General features: G+C 37.6%; 1 protein-coding gene across 7 annotated transcripts in view; it reads right to left on the bottom strand.

Annotated features, from left to right (window-relative positions):
* Positions 1-24,862, bottom strand: part of LOC139473414 (protein Obscurin-like) — a 141,558-nt gene that overhangs the window by 95,873 nt on the left and 20,823 nt on the right. For 6 of the 7 annotated variants that reach the window (XM_071255977.1, XM_071255979.1, XM_071255983.1 and 3 more), the window contains exons 2-11: positions 23,163-23,461; positions 17,685-20,438; positions 14,987-15,236; positions 13,658-13,755; positions 13,031-13,228; positions 10,282-10,355; positions 4,289-4,438; positions 2,932-2,992; positions 2,168-2,286; positions 1,501-1,545 (exon numbers count right to left, since the gene is read on the bottom strand). In XM_071255977.1, the coding sequence (XP_071112078.1) occupies positions 1,501-1,545; positions 2,168-2,286; positions 2,932-2,992; positions 4,289-4,438; positions 10,282-10,355; positions 13,031-13,228; positions 13,658-13,755; positions 14,987-15,236; positions 17,685-20,438; positions 23,163-23,424 (4,011 nt within the window). In that variant the 5' untranslated portion in view covers positions 23,425-23,461. The remainder of the gene's footprint in view (positions 1-1,500; positions 1,546-2,167; positions 2,287-2,931; positions 2,993-4,288; positions 4,439-10,281; positions 10,356-13,030; positions 13,229-13,657; positions 13,756-14,986; positions 15,237-17,684; positions 20,439-23,162; positions 23,462-24,862) is intronic. The other variant, XM_071255984.1, reaches the window with a different exon arrangement.

Below are 24,862 nucleotides of genomic sequence, written 5' to 3'. Positions count from 1 at the left end.
AGAGTGTGGGTTCGAAACCCGGATGAGACTCAACCCCAAAAGGTACTTGAAACTGTACTTTCCTAAGAAAGTGTTGTCCCAAATACAACATTTGTTACATTTGAATACTTTCCAAAGGGCATTTTGTGTTCATAGCTTTCGGTCATGAGTGCCATGCCAATTTACATTTGTCAGAGGGGTACACAAAGTATGTGATCTAGACTACCAGTTGTCAGACTTTCATTTTTGTGGAAGCTTTGGTAGCTAAGTTGGTGAGATAACTGACTTTGTGTGTTGGTGATTAGTTGCCTCACTCTGGCAGAGTGGGTTCGAATCCCCGGAATCTGTACATTACTAAGTAAGTGTTATCCCAAATATAACATTTGTTACATTAGTCAGAGTCAAAAGACATTTCTCAGGAAATTCAATTGGTAGTATTTCATCAACTGGTGAGTTACTAAATGTTGTTACTTACAAAACAAATCTCACCTTCTGTGAAATGAATCTGAAGAAGAAATTACTAGTTTGTTGTGGCCTAACATTACTGTTTTGTGATCTTTTACCACTTTCACGAGTCATATAATGAACTTTTAATGAGTATTAATGAAAGTGGTATTTAGGCCATGTGAACATGCATCTATGCTACATACAGTTTTCACTACCTTGCACTAGAAAATCTCATCTAGATTGCAAACAAATTGTATGATCTGACGCAGTGACTGAAAAGAAAACCCCAGTTCGCTTACCCTGAGGCTATACTTTTTTAATACTTGCTTTACAGATCCGCCCTCTATAAATTTTGTAGAATTGGAAAAAATATAATTCCGAATTTGCTCCTTTTTTTATATCGCTGTTAAGCTGATAGCATATCACACCATAAAAATATTTTCTAAACAAGGACCCACTGAAGTTGACATATTAAACAGGGCAGTCAAAATAAAGTTTGCTGTTATTCCTGAAATTGATAGGATGCATAGATGCACAAGAGTATTCCTGCTTGATTCATCAGGTTTACATTACTAAATGCTACTGTTGTGCTTTTTAGGCTCTCATCCAAAAAAATAAATTGTTTTTGTTATTTCCCCTACCTCCGACAGGTATTTTCCAGTAAAAATGCACACAGCTAGTAAAAAAGTAAAAATAATTAATAGTCAGTGCCTTTGATATATCTATTGTGAGGGCCACAAAACATCCCTCTCATGATACCGAAACGGAATCAACATTTAGATTTAGAATTTGTATCATTTCTCATCATAAAATATGGATATAAAATATGTCAGGATCTTTAGTTTTAGATGTCAATACAGCAATAACGTTGTTGACATCACCATGAAAACACATTCACTTGTTCATGTGATGTTTACCTTTGTTTCAGATATCTCAACAAAACAAAACATTTTACTTAAAAATGGACATATAGGGGCCAAGAATGTATTCCCGTAATTACTAACTGCATGTGCAGGGTATAAACCTGGATTAACTGAGGGGTACAACAATTTTACCTCCACATTGAACACTTACTTCGGACTCCGTGGTCACATGTATACTTTTCAGGAAAAATATATGCTGGCAAAATAAAGGATATCATTAAATCATTTTGGAGAATTATGATGACTTGAGAATATTTAGCATAGAGAGCACTGATGTGAGTATGGACAATTGTTATTGACCCTGCAAAACATAGGGTCAAGCTCTTTCTAGAATACAGTGCTAAAATAAAAGAAAGATAATTTCATGCATTAAGTTAAAGAAGATGAATTAACAAAAGAGAAATAGGGCTATGTGAATATATACAGCAGACACTACCTCAGACACAAACAGTGAATAAGAAGCATAATATATAGGTAAACACAAAAGCAAGCCTCATACAAGACACTTGAAGCATGTTGAGATATATAAAATAAAATTGCAGTGAAGATATATAAGATGCATATTAGTTTCAAGGAGACAATTCTACTGCTGCTTAATTGTTGCTTACATTTAGTTTTATGAGATACATATGATTGACAGCTATACCTGAATTGGATATTTTCAGTATCCCCAAATCAAATTTGATGCAAGTAGTATGACATTACAAATAAATAATTACAAAAGAGGAAGAAATAATGTAAAGTAGTAGATTAAGAATTGTCTCCCCTTCTGACCTTGACTTGTGAGGTAAGTATGACACAGCAGGTGAAGAACTTACTTCTCTAAGGCTGAAATGGCCTTCATCGTCGGATGTGTCACCTGGCTCTATTTCAGTCGACCTCTGACTGGGAGATCTGGACAGTTTGCGCTCACGGCGACGTGCACTGCCATTTGTTTCTACAGAAACCAGTCAGTATTAAACTTAACAGACAATTTCTTCATGAAGTATAAATGTATTCAATCAGTTTGGTTTTTTTGTGGTTCAGTACCATCTGTGTGAACCCTGTCTTACACCATGGTTAGCAATATTTCAGCATTATAACAATTACCTGTAGGTGATGTTTATATGGGGTTTAATGTCACGTTCAAAATTATAACAATATGAATGCTTGAGTGTGTGTGGCTGCTTGTACTGGTCTGGACGTATTCTGGTGTTACAGTACTAGCCTACTGAGATATCCCACTCAAACACAGGAGACTGACTCCAGACTCATCACTCCTTGTTTTATCCCCTCAATGTCAAGCGCCAGGCAGGGTAACAATAAATACTATCTGTTAACATCTGGTATGACACAGCCAGGGATCAAAGCATCAACTTTCCGTTCTCCATACAGTCCAACCACTAGACCCTGGACAAACCAATGGTTTACTGCTTACACATCCTCTCTGTGAAACAAGATACAGTGATCGCTCGCTATAACGCTACCAATGGGGTCCAAATAATTGGTGGGCGTTATAGACGATGTAACAAGTTCTCATATCAGAGTAGCGATGAAGCTCATCTGCTACAATGTGGTAATGTGTATTCCCTGAATATCCTACCTTCTGGTGTGGAGAGCTGCACATCCTGGCACTTGAGTGAGGAGGAAGGAATGTAGGCTACCTGCAACACAGTCAAGTGGGGCACTGGATCAATGTTTGACATCAGTCAACAATTTTACAGGAACATAACATGGCAGCTGATAACTAACCAAGACAAGTGATCCAGAACTTCAGGGTACAATGGCATACAATAGTAGATGCAGATTGAGGGGATCCTGGGGGGGCACCTGCCCCGCCTGCTTCCTTCAGACATGGTACATGTAAACCTATCAGATGTTTCCCACCATTCCAAGTCAACAGTGCCTAAGGGACATAACTCTGCACTGTGATTTGTGGGGCATTTGGCATCTGGGCCATCCATGACCCATATGCTGTGATTAGCATCACTGCGTTAATATGATCATTATCATTTGATTAAAAAACCACTGTAACAAAAATATATCAGTAATCTTGTGTTTCTGTTCCTCCCAGCATAGTGGTGCACATGGTACTACTTCTGTTAAAAGCTTAAAGATACTGTTTATGCTTTGTGTACCGCTGATGTATTCCCCATACATGAGAAGCATTAGGTACACTAACCACATAGACATGCAGTGAGCAGTAGCTGCTCCACATCATCTTTTTGACACTATCAATTTCAGGCACAAATAGCTATATTTGTTTTATTAATGCTTCTTCAATAAACATAAGTTTTTAAATAACATTTTCATTGAAAAAGATACTGTTAGTGTTTATTTTAGTGAGTGTAGCAGAAGCTTGGGCGAGAAAAATATTCCATTCAAAATACTTCTCTCAAATATTGCTACGCCAAACAATGTACAGAAAAATTACGGTTCAAGTTGATCTTTGGAGAGTGTCACTTCTTATCTTTATAATCTGAATGTAATATTGAGGATAACTGATCACAGAGTTTGTTTTGCATAATCAGCAAATATCATGCATAGTTTTCTTTGGGAACATCATAGTTTATCAGCATGTGAAACAGTTTTGCATCAATAATGCATATAGAATACTTCTTTTCATCCAGTGGTTTATTTTTTATCTTAAAGATTACTTTTTCTGACTCTTTGTTACAACATCCTATATTTATAGTGTGTTTTTCTTGAAGACCTGGGGCAGTGTGATTGCCTAGTGGTTAAAATACTTGCTTGTTGTGACGAAGGCACAGGTTCATTTCCCCACATGGTACAATGTGTGAAGCCCATTTCTGGTGGCCTCTGTTGCAATAATGCTGGAATATTGCTAAAAGTGGCGTAAAATCAAGAAGGCTTCAGATGTTTCATGACATTGTGTGAATCAACAATAAAACCTTAATATTTCTGTTCAAAAGTGCTACAATTTTCTGTAGAAATCTCACCTGTTCCTTGTCAGTTGTTTTCCTCACCAGCCAGTTGCCTGTCTGAAGAGTTGAGTTGAGAACCTCTACGACATCCCCCAAGTTCAAGGTCACATTTGTGCTGTCATCTGTATGCTCTGTGGTGACAGCATATACCCGCAAGAAATTGTCCTACAAGGGAGGTAACTCAATAAGTGCAAGCTCCATGTGCTTAATGCATGTGCGCTGTGACCATGCAAGACTACATCCTTTGCTGAAGCTGCATCTTCCAATCTGCAAGGGACATCCTTTGGAATCGTCATGCCTATCCAGTGAGGAATTACAGGTGCACAGCATCCTTGGGAATCGGTCATGCCTTTCCACACAAGAATCTCCTAGCACACCAAGTGTGGAATGGTTCCTACATGGCTGTGATGCCTACAGGTCTTTTCATGCAACATCCTGTGAGTGTAGAACCTACCTTGCTTCATCTATCATGCTGCATAGGGTATATGTTTGTGTTCTATGTGATCACACGACTATACAATACATCACTTCTTTAGGGTTGTCTGGGAGAAGGTAAATCCAAGCAGGTGATCCATAAGCAGGTGGTCCCAAGTGGGCCTAGGTTGTCCACAAGAAGGATGGTTATCAGTGTCTTAACTATAGTGTGGAACATGCTCTGTGTATAGGTGGAGGTCCTAGGATCAGTACCATGCATTTAGTCTTTAGATTGACAGTCATATACTGACAACTATGCAAAAGGCTCATCCCACAGAGTTTGTACCAGATTGTTGCTATTGACTTGTAATACATGATGCTATGACAGATCTGATATTCCATGCAGGGCATGACTTGATTGTGTTATGGTCACACAAGGCTTCCAAGGGTTTGGGATGACATACACACAGCTAGACTGTGTGAAGAATCAAAGTGTTTGGATGGTTGACGGACTGAGGTATGATTATCATATTGGGTATGCTGTTCCAACTGACGTTCCATGCAATATATTCTGAATTGAAGTTGGACTCACACATGTTACTGTAAAGTGTAATCACCAAGAAATCCCTTATTTCATCACTGACATATATGGAAATGGGGAGGGTTAGGGCTACTCTGGAGACCTACAAAGAGATTGCTTCAATTAGTTATAACCAACATAGTTGAATGAATTGATTCTTATATTGGATACTGGACACTTCCACAAGATGTGAACCATTAATTTCTGTTGTAGAAGTTGTCAGCATCTTGTCACAAGAAGTCCCCCCCCAAAATGTTTTCCTTGTGAGGCTGTGTGTTGTCACCGTTAGCTTCCAGCATCGTCATGGAGTATGCTGCTCATCTTTGACCAAGTAGTTTCAGAGTTCTATATGTCAGTACACTTGGAATGCAAGTTGATGTTGAAATGTGGCCATAATTGCCTCAAAACATCATTTTGAAGAGTTTGAAGTCTGTCTGGCAATTATCACGTCAGTGATATATCTTAATTCAGTTGTATTGTCTTCTAACTACTCAATACCACATCATAATGAAGAGAATAGTATCCACCATGTACCTGCATCTCCACTGAGAACACAGATGTGACATTATTAGTCATCCTTCGCTGTAACTACCCACTGTGGTCAAAGCACTGGTCATCCTCCTTTCAAATGACAAGGATGATGTCAGTGATGTTCATCTTATGTTATGTAGGTCAAAGGTCACATAGGCCATAATGATGATCATTTTCTTCTGTGAAGGTCAAGGGTCACATAGGTCACCATCCAGTGCAGTACAGGATCTTCTTGTGCTTTCCAGTCCCACTGTCAAAGTCAGGAGGGGTCACCATAATGGAAGAAAACATGGAGCCACTGCAGAAATTATTTGTTCTTCAATGCAAACTTTGATACAATCCAATCCATGTTGTGTGTTAAGTAGCTAAATGCCTTCTCCAAAATAGGACAAAATTTATAATAGAACTGCATGCAGGAACAGGGAGGATGGATGTTGTTGAGGAAGGTTATGGATCAACTATTTGAAGAATGAAATGAAAGAACATGCGAATGTGTTTATGAACATGAGGATGTTCCATAAGTCCCAAGAGCTCCTGCAATCTCCCACATGTACCTGTCAGTTTGAAACATACAGGGCACTAAACATCTTCTCAGTTATCAAAAATTTGCAAAACAAAGTGGTTTAGCTACAAAAGAGGCATAAGAAACCCTACAAAATTCTACAAAGCTAATCTAACAAAATTTTACAAAACAAAGGGCCCTTTTAGGTAGGACCTGGTAGAGAACATGTGTATGAGGTAATGTAAGTATGATATGTCGCTAGTATGTGCATATTCAGCTGCATATGTGCTGGAGTTTGGGTTAATTGCCACATTGGACAGTATTTTAGTTCTATCACTTGTCAACCTAATTGACACAGTTTGTACATTTATCCCTCAAGCAGTGCTATGGGGCAGACAGACCAAGTACCATCATTAGGCAAATCTGGGATCCCCAAACCAACAGATTCTGACCCTTAGGCATGCAACTCTTGGACATTCATGTCCTGCATTGTCCTGTAGCTAATGGAATCCTCTCATATAACTACTCATTAAACTCATCTTCATAACCTATGTGAATGTTTCACTAGAATGTTAGGTAAAGCCCAAAAATGAAACAGGTTGTAGAGTTTTGGTGAAAACAATGGGCTCTGGAATGCATATCGCACTGAGAGGTCAAGGATCCCGATTTGGGTGAATGTGAATTCAGACCAGCAGCTCCACAGGACACAACTCTGTACTTTGATCTGCATCACCTCAGACCACAAAGCACACTGCAGTTTCAGATACTTATGGAACACCCATAACATGTAAGTAAGAAATGAAAAGAGGGTTTTGCATAACATGAACAAACGGATGTATATGCAGTTAAAATAGGTTAGATGTATTTCGTCAGAATGCCATTGTAATCTGAAGCTTAACTTATCAACATAACAACCTGAGTTAACAAAAGGCATGTCATTCATCTGAGGAAAAAGCCATTGGTTTATTAGCTGCACCTGGAACTACCATGCAAGCAACTTGTACAACACTTGGCATTTCAGGACCTGTGTAATGCATGTTTTTCTTGATCTGCAGCATCTTGCGCAATATATCAAAGCACCATCCTCCACAAGAACAAGCCCCACTGGTGGATCATGTTAACCCAATCTCTGTTTCACCATCTTCCTAGAATACTAATCTGTTCATGCGAAGGATATAAACACCTTGTTTCTTTTATTCATGTTTGCATTCAACAAACTGATTCTATTGTGTTCTTATGAGCTGTCTGGCTGAGCCAGCCACTGATTGCATGTTAGGGTAGTAGAGGCATATATGGGACATTTCCATGACATCAGGCAAGTGCAAGTACTCATTTGAAACCAAAAGTAACAAACTGTCACTGTGATGGACAACTGACAAGGTATGGGTATTGTCTATGGTGTCTTTGATAGCATGACTTGAAGCCCTGTGATAGAAGTCAAAATGATTTGTTTGAAATTTCAAAGAACTTGAAAGAAAAACAGACAGTATTTTCCACTATTAAATACAGTTCCAAAGGAAAACATGTATGTACTTATGTTTTTTCTCCTGCATCAAGATAGAATCTACCTAGAAATTGATCTGATTTGATTGATGATGTAAATCATTTTACCTTCAATTCTAGCATAAAATTAATGTCAGAAAACAAAAAGCAAGCAGTTACTTTCAAATGTAGTAAGAATTTCAGCTTCAACAACAACAGTATTCAATAAGATATGACCATACCTATGTAAATACCTATGTAACACTCATGCATGAATGCAATATCACTACATCTAAACATCTGTGTAATCAATTTCAATATTTGGAAGAAGTTTACTGTTTCATTTCAACATAGAGCTTATTCATAAGGAATTAGGTTCCTTTTTATTAATCAACAGCCATTCAATGAGATAGAGCATTGTACAAATGTAACTCTGGTCTCCTAGCTCAGAAAAATTCTTCCAAATGATAAAATCTGTCTATGCTATTCTCTACTGTGTAGGAATCAAGAAACACACAACACACAGAACACAGAGATGCAACATGTTAATGGGAACATTTTATTCCAACATTGATGAAGTCAAGATGCAGTATAAGACTCAGATGAATAACAGGTTTCTACATGGCATGGAAGAAACTTGTTCCAATGTGACCAGTTTTTCTCATCTTCTCTGTAATATGTTTTTTTATAGCTTTGGTAACCTTCAGCCTTTGAAATTCATGCCAGGACAAGTCAAAATCCAAAGATGGTGTGTGTCATAAACTCATCATGAGTAGCATTTTACAGCTAAAAATTCTGAACCAGGTCTCAATGTTTCAATTTTGCTACAAACTGGAAATGAATAAAACTGACAGCAAACGCAACAATTGTAAACATTTTCATCTTGTTCAAACAGGACTAGCTACAAACTGTATTTCCACTAGTTCTTTGGACTAGTCTTAAAAATCAACTTTCTAAGGCTGAACCTGTTGTATGTTATAAAGTACAGGCCAATTATTTCTTTTTACTTTTCTTATGATTTTTTAGAGTAGACTCAACATCAAAGCAAGAAATAAATTTGAATAAGTTTCGCAGCATTATTATTATTTCAAGCATGACTTTTAACACATAGAACCATCTATGTACTGTCCCTTTAAGTTTAACCTAGAAGACACACAGTTTTATGTAGTATGTCATCACTTGAACAAGTTACTTTAACACCACAATGAGGTCAAAGAGAGTCATTCCAGAATCTTGTCACAATGTTCAATCAACGATTACCAATCACTTCAATGATTTCTTTTAAGGATTGGAATCATAGGAGCGATTTCCAATGGTAATGACTTAATCAATTTCCAGTAAATAATGTTGCTGATTGTCAATCCATATTGCACAGTATCAGTTGTGAACAATGCTTGTACCTTTCTGTTAACTTCAATAATGTCTTGCTTTTACAACAAAACCTTTCAACAAAACATTAATAACCAAAAAAGAAAACAAAAGAAAGAGGGAAAATGAATATTAAAATTGTTTCCAATATATGCCTTTTCTAAATTTTGAAGAGGCATATCAGAAATTGCTTCAGCTTTAAGAAAATATTTCTTCAATTTGCCTTTTTTGTATGCAACAATATGTTTCAAATTAAAGACATAATAAAAAAATTATAAAACAATTCAAATATTGTCACAAATCCTGGAATGGCCACAAAAGGAATGTAGGAAACACTGAGCATTTAATAACTGTCACTACAACATCCCTGAGTATATAATATCAATATGGATACAGTATGAAAAATCTGAATAAATGCAACATCTCACCATAGCAGTGTATACAAGAGTGGAACACAAAAATCTGTTTCTCCTGTTTAAGGTCCAGATTGACCAAAATACTACTCTTGATTATACACTTTCATGATGTCAAAAAGCATATTGTAACAAAATTGTTAACAATATGAATTATTTCTACTTTATTCAGTAAATATGTATTTATCTTTCTTTTTTCACATAACTATATTTTAAAATAATAGCCTCTAATCTGATGAAAATTTAACATATTCAAAATATGATGATATTACCGATAGTTTTGAAAGTAAGTGAAAAGTATCACAATTTTTCTTTCCTCATTCACACCACTCATTCAAATCATCAAACACACAAAATATCACTCATGGAAGGTTGATCACAGATCAGTTTCTGTGTAATTTGGTAATAAATTTGTTTGATCATGCTTTAGTTATTAATAAAAACCAACTTAATCATCCTTAGTCAGCGCCTAATACCTTATTTAGACAACAATTGACCATCCTTCATATAACTGAGGTAGGTTTCTCTGCTGTGTCAAACATGTTAATTCTGCTTTCATTATCACTGTAACTTCTGTTTAGCCATTGACTAGAAACATGGGTTAGCTCCCCTTGGGGAAACCCTGCACCATTTTATGGACCCCGAAAGCAACAAGAGTGAATGCTGCAGCCGCGCCTACAAGTTTGATATATCTACGTGTTGTCGATTCAGTACTGACATCAGTGTCCGAGCGTTCCGACATTGCCATCCGGAGTTCCTCATTGGATAGTCCGCTCTCAACATCAGTGATCCCTGTGAAACAAACAAAACATTGTTCACATTCTGCATGAACCTATTTCTCATACACCTTAGTTTCTCCAAATTTATTTTATAAAATAATTATATCCATATCAGTAATAAAGAAAATGTATTTAGTTTAATATCTAACATATATTCAGGCAGTCATTAACTAATATTTGAGACACTATACCATCTATTTTTTTCAAAATAAACCACATAATATACAATTTACAATTTGTAAATTTGTAAACAAACTATCATGAGGTGTAACTGAAACCATTTCATAATACTGTAAGGTAAACATTTACCACAAATTATTTCCTATATGGTGTCTGTGCCAAGTTTTTTTCAGCATTTTCACTAAGCTTATGTCATAGAATGGGCCAGTAAAGTTGTATATTATGAGTACCGTATTCAACGTAATAAGCGCCCAGGGCGCTCTCAAAATTAGAAATAGGGAGCTCTTATGAGAATATTATTTTGGTGAAAAAACAGAGTTAAAGGATAAATTTCGTGGTTTATGCTGACAGCCTAAAAATGTTTATATACGACAGATAAATTCTTCCAGAATTTAATTGCCCATAATTAAGGGTGCATATAACACACGAGTGCATATTATACGCGAATAAATATGTTTTGTGTACATTGATCAATCGGAAGGGGTGCTAATTGGGATTGTTTACTAGCCAATATGTTAGCAAATATAGCCGTGGGCGCTTATTAGAGCGGGGCGCTTATTACGTCGAATACGGTATCTTTATTATAATCATGCTGTGTAAATTTTACAAAACAAGTTGACTTAACATCAGCATATTGTTATATTTCGTAAGGGTATAACCTTAAACAGGAGATTTCCTGTTTCATTTGTTTCCAAGTCTGGTCATGCACTGATCTACCAACAGTTACTATCACAGCACAAAAGAGCAACTACAGACTCTACACATTTCCATGTCACATACTGAGAGTAGCCATAAGGGAAACAAAGGCAGATCATCCAAACAGTGAAGCAAATATTTTATTTTGTGATCACAAAACCCATAAAACATATTCTACTAATGACATACATATTCAGTCATTCCGAACATTAGCATTACCCTGCGACCCATAAAAACACAAATGGAGGTCTTTATATACATTTTCACAATGATTTTTTAATGTGTTTAAGCCATACAGGGTTCTTATTTTATCATGATAAACATTATAAAATCCTCATGGTCAACATCTTCCCAAGGCAAGGGAGTTAACTGAATATAAGAGGCCATTTCCACCCTTGCCAATCTAGGCTGGAATCATGGAGTTTTTGGTTGGACTAACTAGTCAATGCATAGTCCAATCAAAATCATGTAACATCTGTTTTGTAAACTGCCATGAGTATATTGGTCAATTGCAGGATTTGCAAAGCATATGTACCACTAACTTGGTGTCAACAGATAGTTTCCAAATCTTTTCATGTTTTTAATCAAGGTGCTCACGTAATTGATGTAAGACCTGTTTTATTACAATATAGATTTTGATTATTGATCAGATTAGTTTGTTTGAAGCAAATGCAAGTGATATTGACATGAGAGGTGGAATCTGATTGGTCAATTGGAGGGACACGAAAGGGACATAACTCACAATAGCCATTTGTGACACTATGATTGAGCTAGAGATTTCCAGGAAAGTTTGTCAGTGAACTCTCTTGCCTAGGGTAGATGCATGGTCAACAAAGTAGGGTTTTTTTTATTTCAATTTTGTTTCGGCTGTTAAACTGATATACTTGGGTACTTTGAAACACAAATCCATAATCTAAACAAAATGTTTTTTAATTCAGTGTATCAAGAAGACAATGTAATGGCTTTTACAATGCAAAATAACCAGATTCAAGCATCTACTGCAAGCAAATAATTCATTGTCTCTAATTCTGAAACAACAGAAAACTGTTGAAATAAGCAATAACAACAACAAGATAAACAACAGTAGAAGCAACAACATCATATCTGCATGCATGGAATCTATATTTCTTCATAATAATGTTTCTGAAAAGCTAAAAACTAAAAGAAGTAATGTTGGTTGGTTTCATTTTATAGCATTGAATCCCGGAAACCTTGGGATTATGTAGTTGATAACATCAAATCCTATACAAAGGAATATTACTCTTAATATTTTCCAGGCAATTCACAGGTTTCACCATTAATAAAGACTTTTGTTTATTAGGGCTGTGTATTGGAAAATAAATTGCTTTACATTGCAATACAGGTATCTGTGTTGTGATATGTATTGATTCCACATGCAGATCCTATTTTGTACATACAAAAGTAATTATTATGATGTCATGGATTCAATGCAAGAGAAAAATCACTTCCTCATTTTTGCCGTTTTGTCAATCAATTTTGAAGGGGAACATCATTTGTGAATGAATTCATGTGTACATTTGAGGTTTAACGACATTAATAATAACAATATAATAATAATAACTATTTTCCTTACCCAATATACCGGAACACAGAGAAAATATTGCAAAATGATATGCATACTGGTAACATCATGCAGTCCTTTTGTTTATCAACTTAAACTAGATACATCAAACAACATGGAACAGTTACTGGTACAACAAACTGCCTCTACATGTATCTACAAGCCAATGGATCTATATGCACTCATTCTACCATCACTGCCACCAAATTCAAAGACTATATGACCTTTACCTTCAACTGTAAGTCTTATAACCACAGAAATTGTTCCTTCGCTGTTGGTAGCTACACACTCATATTCACCACTGTCCATGAAAGATGCCTGTGGAATTTCTAAATAATGGCATCCGTCAGATTCAAATATTCTCATACGATTGTCTGCCTTTAGTGCTTGACCTTCTTTCTGCCACTTGACCTCTGGTGTTGGGGTTCCTAAACCATGGAAATTAAGATTAAATATAATAAAAGACATAAATTGTTTTGCAGATATTTAGATAATGAAGAACATCACAATTTCAACAGAACTAAATGATTGAGATTCTAAGAGATATCAAGGATTGAATAGTTCAGTAATTATATGTGCATGATGGTACCATTGCTTCTGATATACCAAATGAAATAATCTTTACCAAAAAGATGCGATTGAGATAACGTCAGGTGCTTTAACCATAAATGTTTATGCAAGGAATAACAAGAGAAAATCCTTTTTTTCAAACACCAATAAAGTCATCATGGAGCGCATTTGTCTTTAAAATTGAGAAATCACCAAATCCTTTGGTAAGACCTCATGAGCAAAATAATATCAAAGGTTGAAAGTAGTTAGTAAATAACAATAGTGGTATCAGTAGAGAAGCCACCTACCTTTAACAGAGCACACAAGTTTAACTTGCTCAAATTCTTGAACAGTCACATCTTCTGGTTTGATGACAAATTCTGGAGACGTCAGGATGGCTGTCACACTGTCGGAAACATAAATACATGTATTACTGAAACATGTTACAGCAGTAGTATTAGTATTAGTATTTAGTATTACCCTGCTACTAACATTGTCAGTGTTGCCTAATCTGAATCACTGGTTCTACATCCTGCCATCCAGTAAGTCATCTAGCCCCTCTGCCCATCCCTGGCAGCCATGTTTCCACGTTCAAGCTGCACCCATTGTCGCTCCCCATCCCCTTGTCAACATGTTTACGTCATTCATAAAGCTTAACACTGCACTCATCTACCTATTCAACAGTGATAAGTTCAGACAATGTAAGTTGTCACCCAAATTTCTGGGGTGATGTACTGTGTGTGAGCCTAGGTACCCCGAGTCATCGGGCTCACACACAGGGAACATCACACCATATGCCCTGTCGAACAGGGCGACAAGGAATTTATCTCCTCAACATTAATTCATACGGAACTAGAATATATGTCCAAAGTTTCACAGAGTAAAATGCTTTGATTCAGCCATTTTGACAGCTAGCAACTGATCCATTTTGACAGCTAGCAACTGATACGAGTTACTTCCTTTTACCCAATGCAGTCAGATAAACATCAGTTCTTTTCAACTCAATCATACACCCCTGCAAGTGCCCATCACACACCTCAACTAGCCCAACCCAACACTCACTCTCTCCTCCCCTGTAGGTGCCCATCACAATCCTCACCTAGCCCAACCTAACACTCACTTCTCCCTTGTAGGTGCCCATCACAGTCCTCACCTAGCCCAACCCAACACTCACTCTCTCCTCCCCTGTAGGTACCCATGCCACACCTCATCCTTGCCCCACCCAACACTCACTCTCTCCTCCCCTGTAGGTGCCCATCACAATCCTCACCTAGCCCAACCCAACACTCACTTCTCCCTTGTAGGTGCCCATCACAATCCTCACCTAGCCAAACCCAACACTCACTCTCTCCTCCCCTGTAGGTGCCCATGCCACACCTCACCTTGCCCAACCCAACACTCACTCTCTCCTCCCCTGTAGGTGCCCATGCCACACTTCATCCTTGCCCAACCCAACACTCACTCTCTCTTCCCCTGTAGGTGCCCATCCCACACCTCACCTTGCCCCACCCAACACTCACTCTCTCCTCCCCTGTAGGTGCCCATGCCACACCTTATCCTTGCCCCACCCAACTCTTACCAACTCTTCCCCTGCAGGTGCCCATCACACACTTCACCTAGCCCCTCCCGAGACTCACCTGATTTCGTCCCCTGCAGGTGCTCCCCCCGTGGCCCCCTCCTCCTGTGGGGCAGTGACTGTGACCTGGACATCACTGAAGATGGTGCCATCAGAGTTGTGAGCTGTCAGGGTGTATGTGCCAGCGTCAGTACTGGAGGCCTCCCTGATTTCCAGAGTGTAGATGTCATTGTCAGCAATGAGGGAGATCCTCTCAGTTGGCTTCACTGTGTCCCCTTCTCTAAACCATTTCACCTCAGGAGCAGGACTTCCTACCAAATTGAAACAAGATATTGACTTAAATAATTTGAAAAATACATCTTCCCTACCAAATTGAAACATAATATTGCTCTATATAATTATTGATAGGTACCCCTTCCTACCCAATTGAAACATAATATTGCTCTATATAATTATTTATAGGTACCCCTTCCTACCAAATTGAAACATAATATTGCTCATTATCATTTTTGAAGGGACCCTTTTTCTTCCAAATTGAAACATAATATGCCCTATATAACCATTGAAAAGTACATCTTCCTACCACATTGAAACATAATATTGCTTTACATAATTATTGAAAGGTACCCCTTCCCACCAAATTGAACCATAAAGGGATATTTTCATGAGTGGTATCAACTTTGCAGGTCACAATATGAGGTGAACTACCAGTAGTTATTTGATGAGAATAGACAAATATCCTCTGCATATAGCCATTGAAAGGGGGCATCTTCCCACCAAATTAAAACAAAATATAGTGCTACAAATAATCGCTGAACATTGCATCTCTAAATGGTGCAGAGACAACACATACTCATATCCCTTGTACAACAAAATACCACTACCTCCACAGACAAACAGGAATCAAGATGACATATTCCATGTATTCTCATACAAGTAATCATGAAAATACTGGTATTGTGAATACAGTCGTGCCTCGTTTATACGGACACTTGAGTCACTTCACATTTCGTCCGTATAAACGAATTTCCGTATAACTGAAACCAGCTGGAAGTCTGTCATGGAAGTTTGAACTTTACCACATTTTGAGGTTTGAATTTTAAACAATAAATCCAAATTGTCCAGATCCCCTGTGTTCTCGTAATAGGTAGACAAGGTCTCTATACAAGCCACGAACTTGTGCTTGGGGATTACATGTACAATAAACAAGCTCGTCTCAAACGTAACTCAGTGTCACTTGGTTAATTGACTTCTCACGAGTCAAAGGATTACCACCAGCGGAAGGATTACCACCAGCGGAAGTGTATTGTCCGGATAAGTGAGACAATTTTGTGTGCATTTCAATGTTTTGTGTATGAAAATGACCGTCCGGTTCCGGAAACAGAATTTCCGTATATACGGGTAAATTTATATAGTCATTATTTCGTTTTGAATGAAAATCGTCCGGGAACCGAGGTTTCCGGATATCTGAAGTCTGTATAAGCGGGGCACGACTGTATTGTTGAAGTATGACCAATATTCAGATCCCAAAGCTAGATCAACTGAACAATTACCAGGGAATGCCTGTGTCATATCACTCATCAGCTTTTTTCACACTCTACAGTCAAGGACTAGGACATTATCAAAATGATATTTAGTGTAAGAGTGATGAGGAAGGCAATGATTGTCACTGACAAAAACATTCAAAACTGTTGGTCAATTTATAAACAGAATTGTTTGCATTTGATATTTCAGTTCATATGATTTTCTATAAATATATTTTCTAACATAACTGATCTAAAAGAGTTATGAGTGTCATAACAGACTATAAAATATACCCTGCATTAAAAAATGATATTCTTAAGATAGACTTAAGACTCAAGAAAGACTTTTCATTTTAGTATGTTTTTATGCCACTTTTAGCAATATTCCATCAATATCACAGCGGGTGACACTAGAAATGGGCTTCATACATTGTACCTATGTGGGCTATCAAACACACGCCTTTGGTATGACAAGCGAACGCTTTCACAACTAGGCTATCCCAACGCCTAGCCCATCTTTATATTTCAAGAAAGAATTATCTGGCAAGATTTCACATTGTATGCATGTTCATATCCAACATGTGACAGCCTCCGTAGTTTGAATATGATCTGACATAAAGGAACATCTAATAGTATATGATTATAAATACAGATTAATCTAAACAGGCTGACATCATCATGGCCATGAGGACTATGTGGTTTACATAATGCATGTATACAATCCAGCATTATGCTGGCCCAATACAGAATCATTTACAGATCAACACCCCAGAATTCTGACTGCAATAGCTGCCATGGTACAAACAGATAAATGGAGAAAACATATCAAAACATCCAACTGCTTGAGTGTCATTAAATGTTTAAAGATCTTTTTTAAAAATCAATTTATTTTTTTATAAAGCCAATCAGCAGTTTTAATATGTTTGGGTGTAATGTAACTTTATGTAATACACAGTTAGCCTGTAATGATGTGTAAATGACACAAATATATTTTCAGTAAAAGTATAAAGAAAGACCGTCTAATCTAAACAAATATATGTCACTGATATCTTATCATCAATTTTGGAAAAAAGGTTGATTGAGAAAATAATTCACTGAACACCCCATCCCTTATGCTGACTACAAAAACAGAACATTACTGAACACCTGTTTTGAAAGCGATCATGTTATTTACCTTGTTAACACATAAACACTGAGCATGCTGAGCAAATAAACCTTATGAAATAACCAACTGACCTTGAACTTCTGATACAAGTTGAATGGTCTCGCCAGACTGTACCGACACATCTTCCGGAACTCGGGTGACTTTTGGTGGTGATAGGACCTGTTCTGTATCTACAGTGGCTGACATCTTTAATCTTGAACCTTCTGAGTCATATTTCTGCTCACTCACATCAACATCTGCCGTCAGTGCCAATGTCTCATCCAATTTTTTTTCAGTCTCAGTGATATCGACTTCGGCCAGTAATAGCATCACATCCTCTTCCCCAAGTTGCTTGGTGTTCTCGACATTTCCATCAGCTTGTAAAATTAGCTCATCTGGCATCACTTGTGCCCTTTCTGAGTCCGTCTCTTGGCATTGTTTGGATTCACTGACCTCTGCAGGCTGTGGGTCTTCACTGATTTTACTGAGATTATCCTCCCCTGTTGCAATCTCGGAAAGAATACTGCTCTGAGTTTCAACAGCCCCTTCCTTGTCTGCCTTCTGCATCACTGTTTCACCAGCCATAGTTTCACCAGCCTGACTTTTCTCCTCATTTTCAATTGTATTTAATTCTGCGAGAGCAGCAAGGTCATCCAAAGATGCTTGTTCTATAAATGTTTCTATGGATGTCTGTTTCACCAATTGCTTGCCAGTACCATGCTCGACACTTGCTTCAGCTGATCCCTTGACATCTTCGTCAAATTGTTTGGTAGTTTCTGTTTTATCTCCTTCATCTAGTAAACTTTCATCAACTTTAGCCACTTCCAAATTTTTGTCAACAGTTTGTAAACCGTTACTGTCAACTTCAGCAGCTGCAGCTATTTCATTTGCCTTGAGATCTTGCACTTCATCACCTGGAAGGCTTTCTTCACTGACCCCATCTGCCATGAATACATCCTGGGCTTTCTTAACTTCAGCCTTTTCTTCCTCAGTTTTTGATACAAAAGAGACTTCAGTCTCTTGGCGATTCTGAGTTGTTTCTATTGCACTATCCACATTACTCTCATCATAATGTTGCTTAAAACTAACAAATTTAGGCACTCGTTCAACTTCATCAGCACCAGACACTGTTTCTTTAGCCTTAGATGCCTCCTGTGCTTCAAGATGCTCTGCACTGTCCACAGAAGATCCAATGACCTCCAGTTCCTCCACCTGGAACTGAGTCCCTTGTAGAGACATATCAAATATGCCACTGTCAGGGCCGAGACTCATTGAAGCAGTTTCTCCAGTAGTCTCTGGCACGTCAGAGACTTCCTGTTCGAGAGGGCCTTCCTTGACCTCTGTAACACTACCCACAGCTTCCACTACTGCAGCTATAGGCTGTTCCTCAACATTCACATCTGTTTGTGACTGGGATATCTCATCAAAAGGTAAATCCTCAACCGATCCTTCAGATTGTTGATCTTTCATTTCCTCAGTCTTGTAGACTGGAAGCTGCTTTATAAGTGGAAGGACAAGGTCCTCCTCGCCATAATACTCATCAGCAGTTGTTCTTGGTTCAGCAGCATGGTCAGATGATAGGTCCTCCAAGGAAGTAACTGACTGTTGTTCTCCAAGCTCCTCAGACTTGTATTCTGCCATTCCGACAGCAGGTAACACCAGATCTGATTGACCAGCAACATCATGAGCAGCAGCAGATTCAAGGATAACTTCTCCATTGAGAGATTCTGTCTCCTCTACTCTCTTCTCCAGCACTTCCTCCTTTCCTTCCTCCAGCTTCTGCTCAACCTTCTTCTCCTCTATCTTCACCTCAGCACATGCTGTCAGGCCAGCCTGTTCCACCTCTGAGCTGTCAGTTGTTACACTTGCCTCAAAGGATAATCCTCCCTGCTCCTCCTTTGAAGCATCAACTTCTGCTTCTGCAGATAATTTCTGTTCCCTTTCCCTGCTCTGTGTCTCAGACTCTGTTGTTTCTTCAACTACTGTTGACTCACTTATTTGAGTAATCTCAGACTTGATTTCCACATTTTTAGTTTCTTTGCTTTCAACTTCAAATGATGCTGTGATTACCATTGAGTCATCTTGTTCAGTAAAAGATCTTTCCTCCATGTCTGCACTGAAGCTGATACCCAGCCCAGAATCATCTGCTGTTTGGGTTGACAGCTTGGTGTCATCTTCTGAAACATCCATCTGAGATGAAGATGTACGTTCTTCCTTTGTTTCTGTCGCATCTGCTTCTGTTGCCCCCTGGGTAATCAGTACTGACAGTTGCTCCTCTTTCCTCCTGATTTCTTCTTCAAGTTTATTTTCATCAGTCTTTGACTCACCTATCGAAATTTTGACTTTCTTGGATTTTCTCTCTTCCGATATGTTGACTTCTGATTCAACTGTCAAATCAGATGCTCCTCTTAATTCAGTACTCTGGGTAAAACTTTCCGATTCTATCTTGAAAGAAACACTTTTACCTTTGGTACTTTTCTCTTCTGTAACTTCCTCATACATTTGGGCCATTTTTTCAAGCTTCACCTGTATATCTTTGGTTCCACTGAGGTCCTCCAGCGAGGACAAGCTGCCCTCAGAGTCCTCACTGTTTTCAGGTTCCTCTGACACATTCTTGTTCTCATTGATGTTCCCCATGGATCGATCAGTGATGTGGATCTCTGTTTGTTCCTCAACAGAGATATGTTGTTCGTATTCTTCAGTCTCCATCGCTTCAAACTGCTGTTTTTGTTGTTTCATGTGTTTTGACTTATATTCACGGTCATGTTCTAAGTCTTTTTCCGATGCTTCCACAAATGACATTGAGTGAACAGATGGAGTATCATCCAGAAACTTTGATTTTCGAGCTGAAACAAGAAAATCATATTGGTTTACTTGGTCTCTATAATTGTCAAACTTTACATATCAAAATTTTGGGTGTACTCATAAAATCTATTTCTTAAAAATGTGCACAGAAACTATTTCATTACTGTGTACTGATCAACCATTTCAAAACAATGTGTGATTGTTTTTTGGGGTTGGTATTTTTTTGGTAGAACTGTCAAAGAAGAAGTAAGAAAGTGTGTAAAATAAGGATGCCAAAATTTTGTTCTGTAAGTGCAATACAGATACAGATGCATTTCAATATGCTCTACTACACCATTTCTCTCATGAATGAATTTCAGAATGTTTGGAATAAAAATGGCAGAAATTAAGTATAGCGATTAGTATGTATCAATATGTGAGGTCAAAATATTGTGACACACCTAAAACATTGTGGAACATTCTTAATAATAATAATAATAAAAATAATTATAATAATAATAAATCCTTGTAAAGAAATCAAACCTTTACAATCTACAAAATATTATGTCCATGCTTAACTGATGCGACTGTCTAAATAATGCAATAATTGGGGATATATATCAGTATTAATATCTTAGAATTTTACTGCTGTTTTTAGAAAAGTTTATGATGGGACAATATTGAAACACAAAACTAAGTGTTAGCCTGGAAACAGGAATCATCAGGATATTGTTGAATTAGTTCAACATGTTGTACACATCATGCATGATGAAAGGTTAGACAACAGGGACTGAAAAAAATAACTCACATTAGCTGAAAATGGAATATAAACTGTGAGTAGGAAGGAAACATTTAAACTGTTTGATGTCAGATAAATAACATAATTGTTTAAATTTTGTGATACATCCCCCACCCACTAAAGCTTAATTGTGAAAATGTTGAAAATAATCAAAAGAATTTTTAAAAACCCACAAAAATCATGGTACCATTGCATAAAGTTATGGAGCAACACCAACACACCATGGAATGTTTTGGAACCTACACATGTTAATTTCCCCACCCAAATATTTATGAAACAAAAACATTCTCTGACCTCAAACCTTTGAACTGCTTCCTAATTGCTGCACTTGATAGTTTTTCAGTAAAAACTTAAACAATGTTATCCACTCAAACAAATAAATATTTGTAATGTTCAGAAACAGAACACAATATTGAAACATGGATATAGGTCCAGTAAAGGACAAGTCAAAGGGTGTGCATTGTTGAATCAGCTTCATGCTAAATATTGTTCTTGACACATTAATTGGGAAAAACATTCGGGGAAAAATTGTTAAGATACTTCAACATCAACATGCCATATTGGCTTACCTTCAACAACTACAACATTCCATTCTTCAAAGTTTTCATCAAAATTTGGTGAAATGGTTTCTAAATCAACAACTTCTGAAAACATAGATCCTGCAATCAATTTCTCAAATTAATTTAATTTAATTAATAAATTTGGTTAGTAGTATGTGCATCATCCTATTTTAAATGTGGTTACATTTTTACATTCAATGTTTGACACAAGTTAAGATTTGTTTATCAAACATAGCTGCCTCATTAAGACTATGTCCCTAACAACTAAACACAGTGGTGTGTTCTTGGTGTGTCTCTCTGTTGGAAAATCCAAGGCGGCTGATAAGCGCCACCTGCCGATAACAAAAATGCGCTTTTCTGGGAATACCTAAGTTTCTCGTCTGGCCACCAGCTGGCTTAACAACACAGGCAGAGTGTTTCCCCCCGGTCAGGTAATGTGCGTCAGAAGTAAGTTACTGCGTGAGTATTACCTGGCCACAAGTATAGCAAAAGACAGAAGCAATGTGGGGTTTCCTAACTACAAACATTGCATAGTGTCATCAACATAAATAAACCAAAGGATATTTTTTACTTTGACGTTTCTGTAAATATAAATATTTCATCTTGCTTTCACTTCATCTAATGGCTTTGTTTATTCACACAAAATACTTAAAAAAACATTTCTTATATTTCATCTAATTATGAAGCCCTTTGTAAGCACCCTCTCTTTTTTTTAGTTGCCTTTTAGACTTTTTTCAAAACTCTACGGTCACACATCTAAAGTAATTACAAACCTATGTGTTCTATCGATCAACTACAAGTCAAAGAAAACAGTATCAGACTGGATCGAATGAAACACAGTTGTATTTTAAACATTTAGTTTTATACCAATGTTTTTTGGTTGGCCAAGTACACTAAGTAAAAAGAAAACAACCAAACTTTTTTTATAGTCCATTTCTTTCTTATTGTTTGTGAATTTTGTGTCTGAAAATCCTGATTAATTTGGAAAAGATATATGATGCAAAAACATTTCAGACATTTGTTTTCTTCCTCGAAATGTTCCTGAATATCTCATTGATCCTGCAGTTCAACATATTGTAAGATTTTTTGGTGGTCAACACCAATGTGTGCATTTGGTAAAACAGAAACTATTCTCTGGGTTGCCAGAATCTGAAAAAAATAATTCTTTTAAGCCTTGTCAACCTTTCTTGGCCTGTGACTGCAAAAAGAATCTGTCATTGAAGTTTTACACATTTAGTCTAGGTCACTGAAAACACACAAAAAACACAATCTACTATTATTCATTTCTTGAGCAATTGGAAACAAATCGCAGACAAATGGATGGGCAAATTGGTAAACAGAAAACTATCTTTCATATCTTCAAGATGAATTTCATCCTGTTGAAAGAAAGAATTTTGAAAAACAGGAACAAATAAATCCATTCTTACTCCTGACAAACAGGTAGGCAGCAGTTGACGCCATCCCCTCCGAATTCTGGGCACGGCATCGGTAACATCCTTCATCTTGTCGTGACACCTTCTCTATCAACATAGAGATGACTCCCTCACGGGTATGTGCAAAGTTGAAGCGGGAATTCTGGGTAATATCAACCCCATCTTTGTACCACTTGATGTCCGGACGAGGGTAGCCGATGACACGACACTCGAACCGCTTCGTGCCACCGAGCTGAATCTCGGTCTTCTCCGGCATGGCAGCAACTTACGAGACAGCAGCAATGGGTCAGAGGCTGAAAACAAAGTTAGATATACAGTAAAACAAATATGAGTGTGTAGTGCAGGTGATGTTTATCTGGTTGATCCTGCCAGTAATTATATACCTGTCTCAAAGATTAAGCCATGCATGTCTAAGTACAAACTTAACTTTATAACATTACTAATGTACAAGAGGGCCTGCATCGCTCACCTGGATATTTACGCAATGATGACAGAATATACATTTGCATTGTACATGTATATAATACTACAAATATTTTGTAATTTTGACTCTGTCAGCATTAAAAGGGGTGGATGGCATATCTGACAGCATGAACGTGTACTTTGCTAGATACAAACGTAGCAAAAAGATCTGAACCATTTCCATGTTATGATCCAGGATCTAAGTTTCCAGGGGCAAGACTGGACCCCAGGGCTATTCCTACCTTCATAACAAACAAATGTTTACAATGTATCACTACTAGATCACTACTGGAGAATGCTTCCTACCAAATATGGTTGATATCTATCTCTTAGTTCCAGAGCAGAAGTCATTTAAAGCAGTATAGCCAAATGACCCCTATTTGGCCCCACCCCTCAGCCCCTTATGGGGGTCAGCCCCTCCATTTGTACAATTTTGAATCCTCACCACCAGAGAATTCTTCCAAACAAATATGGTTGATATCTATTTCTTAGTTCTAGAGAAAAAGTCGCTTAAAGCAATATAGCCAAATGACTACTATTTGGCCCTGCCCTCTGTCCCCGGGGGAGGGCAGCGCTACCATTTGTACGGCATATACGGTATGGCATAAGCTCACCTTGGTCCTCCAGACCCAGTGAGCTAATAAATGGGATTTGAAACCTGGCAATACTTTTCGTTAGGAATATCTTTTTTCATTTAATCCCAAACTTGAAAATGAGGAATTTTGGCATGGTGACATGAGTATCACAATGGCTATGTTTTTCTCTGTATTCACCTGAGTAGGTGGATTCAGTTGTCATGAAAGTATGACATCATCCATTGTATCATGAAGTCATGTCTGTAATGACTGTTTCACAGCCTTGTGAGTTCAAATAGAAAAAAATGTGCTATGGAACATTGCCGCTAACAGGTATTTCTAATGTTAATAAAATTATGGGTTTTGGTATATGTATATGTAACGCATGACGCATGGAAACATATAACATTTGAAACCTCTGGTGTGTACCTCCTGATTTGCAAAATGTCTCTAAATGAAACTATTCTATATGCACCCTGCCACAATATTCACCGTTACCTAATGAGGGTCCAGGGCCCCATTCAACAAGGAGATGTTAGTGCTATGACTAGCATTGGACCTGTGGAGTGTCTAATCTTTGCCAGAGTGTTTTGACAGAATATCATGTTCATAGCTTCATTCATTATGCCTTAATTCTTTCTCCATGGAATTGGATAA

Source organism: Haliotis cracherodii, unplaced genomic scaffold, assembly GCF_022045235.1.
Source record: "Haliotis cracherodii isolate W230 unplaced genomic scaffold, xgHalCrac1.p SCAF_29, whole genome shotgun sequence".
NCBI classification, from domain to species: domain Eukaryota; kingdom Metazoa; phylum Mollusca; class Gastropoda; order Lepetellida; family Haliotidae; genus Haliotis; species Haliotis cracherodii.
The sequence above is the reverse complement of the archived record's forward strand: the minus strand, read 5'-3'. Positions and strand labels throughout refer to the sequence as shown.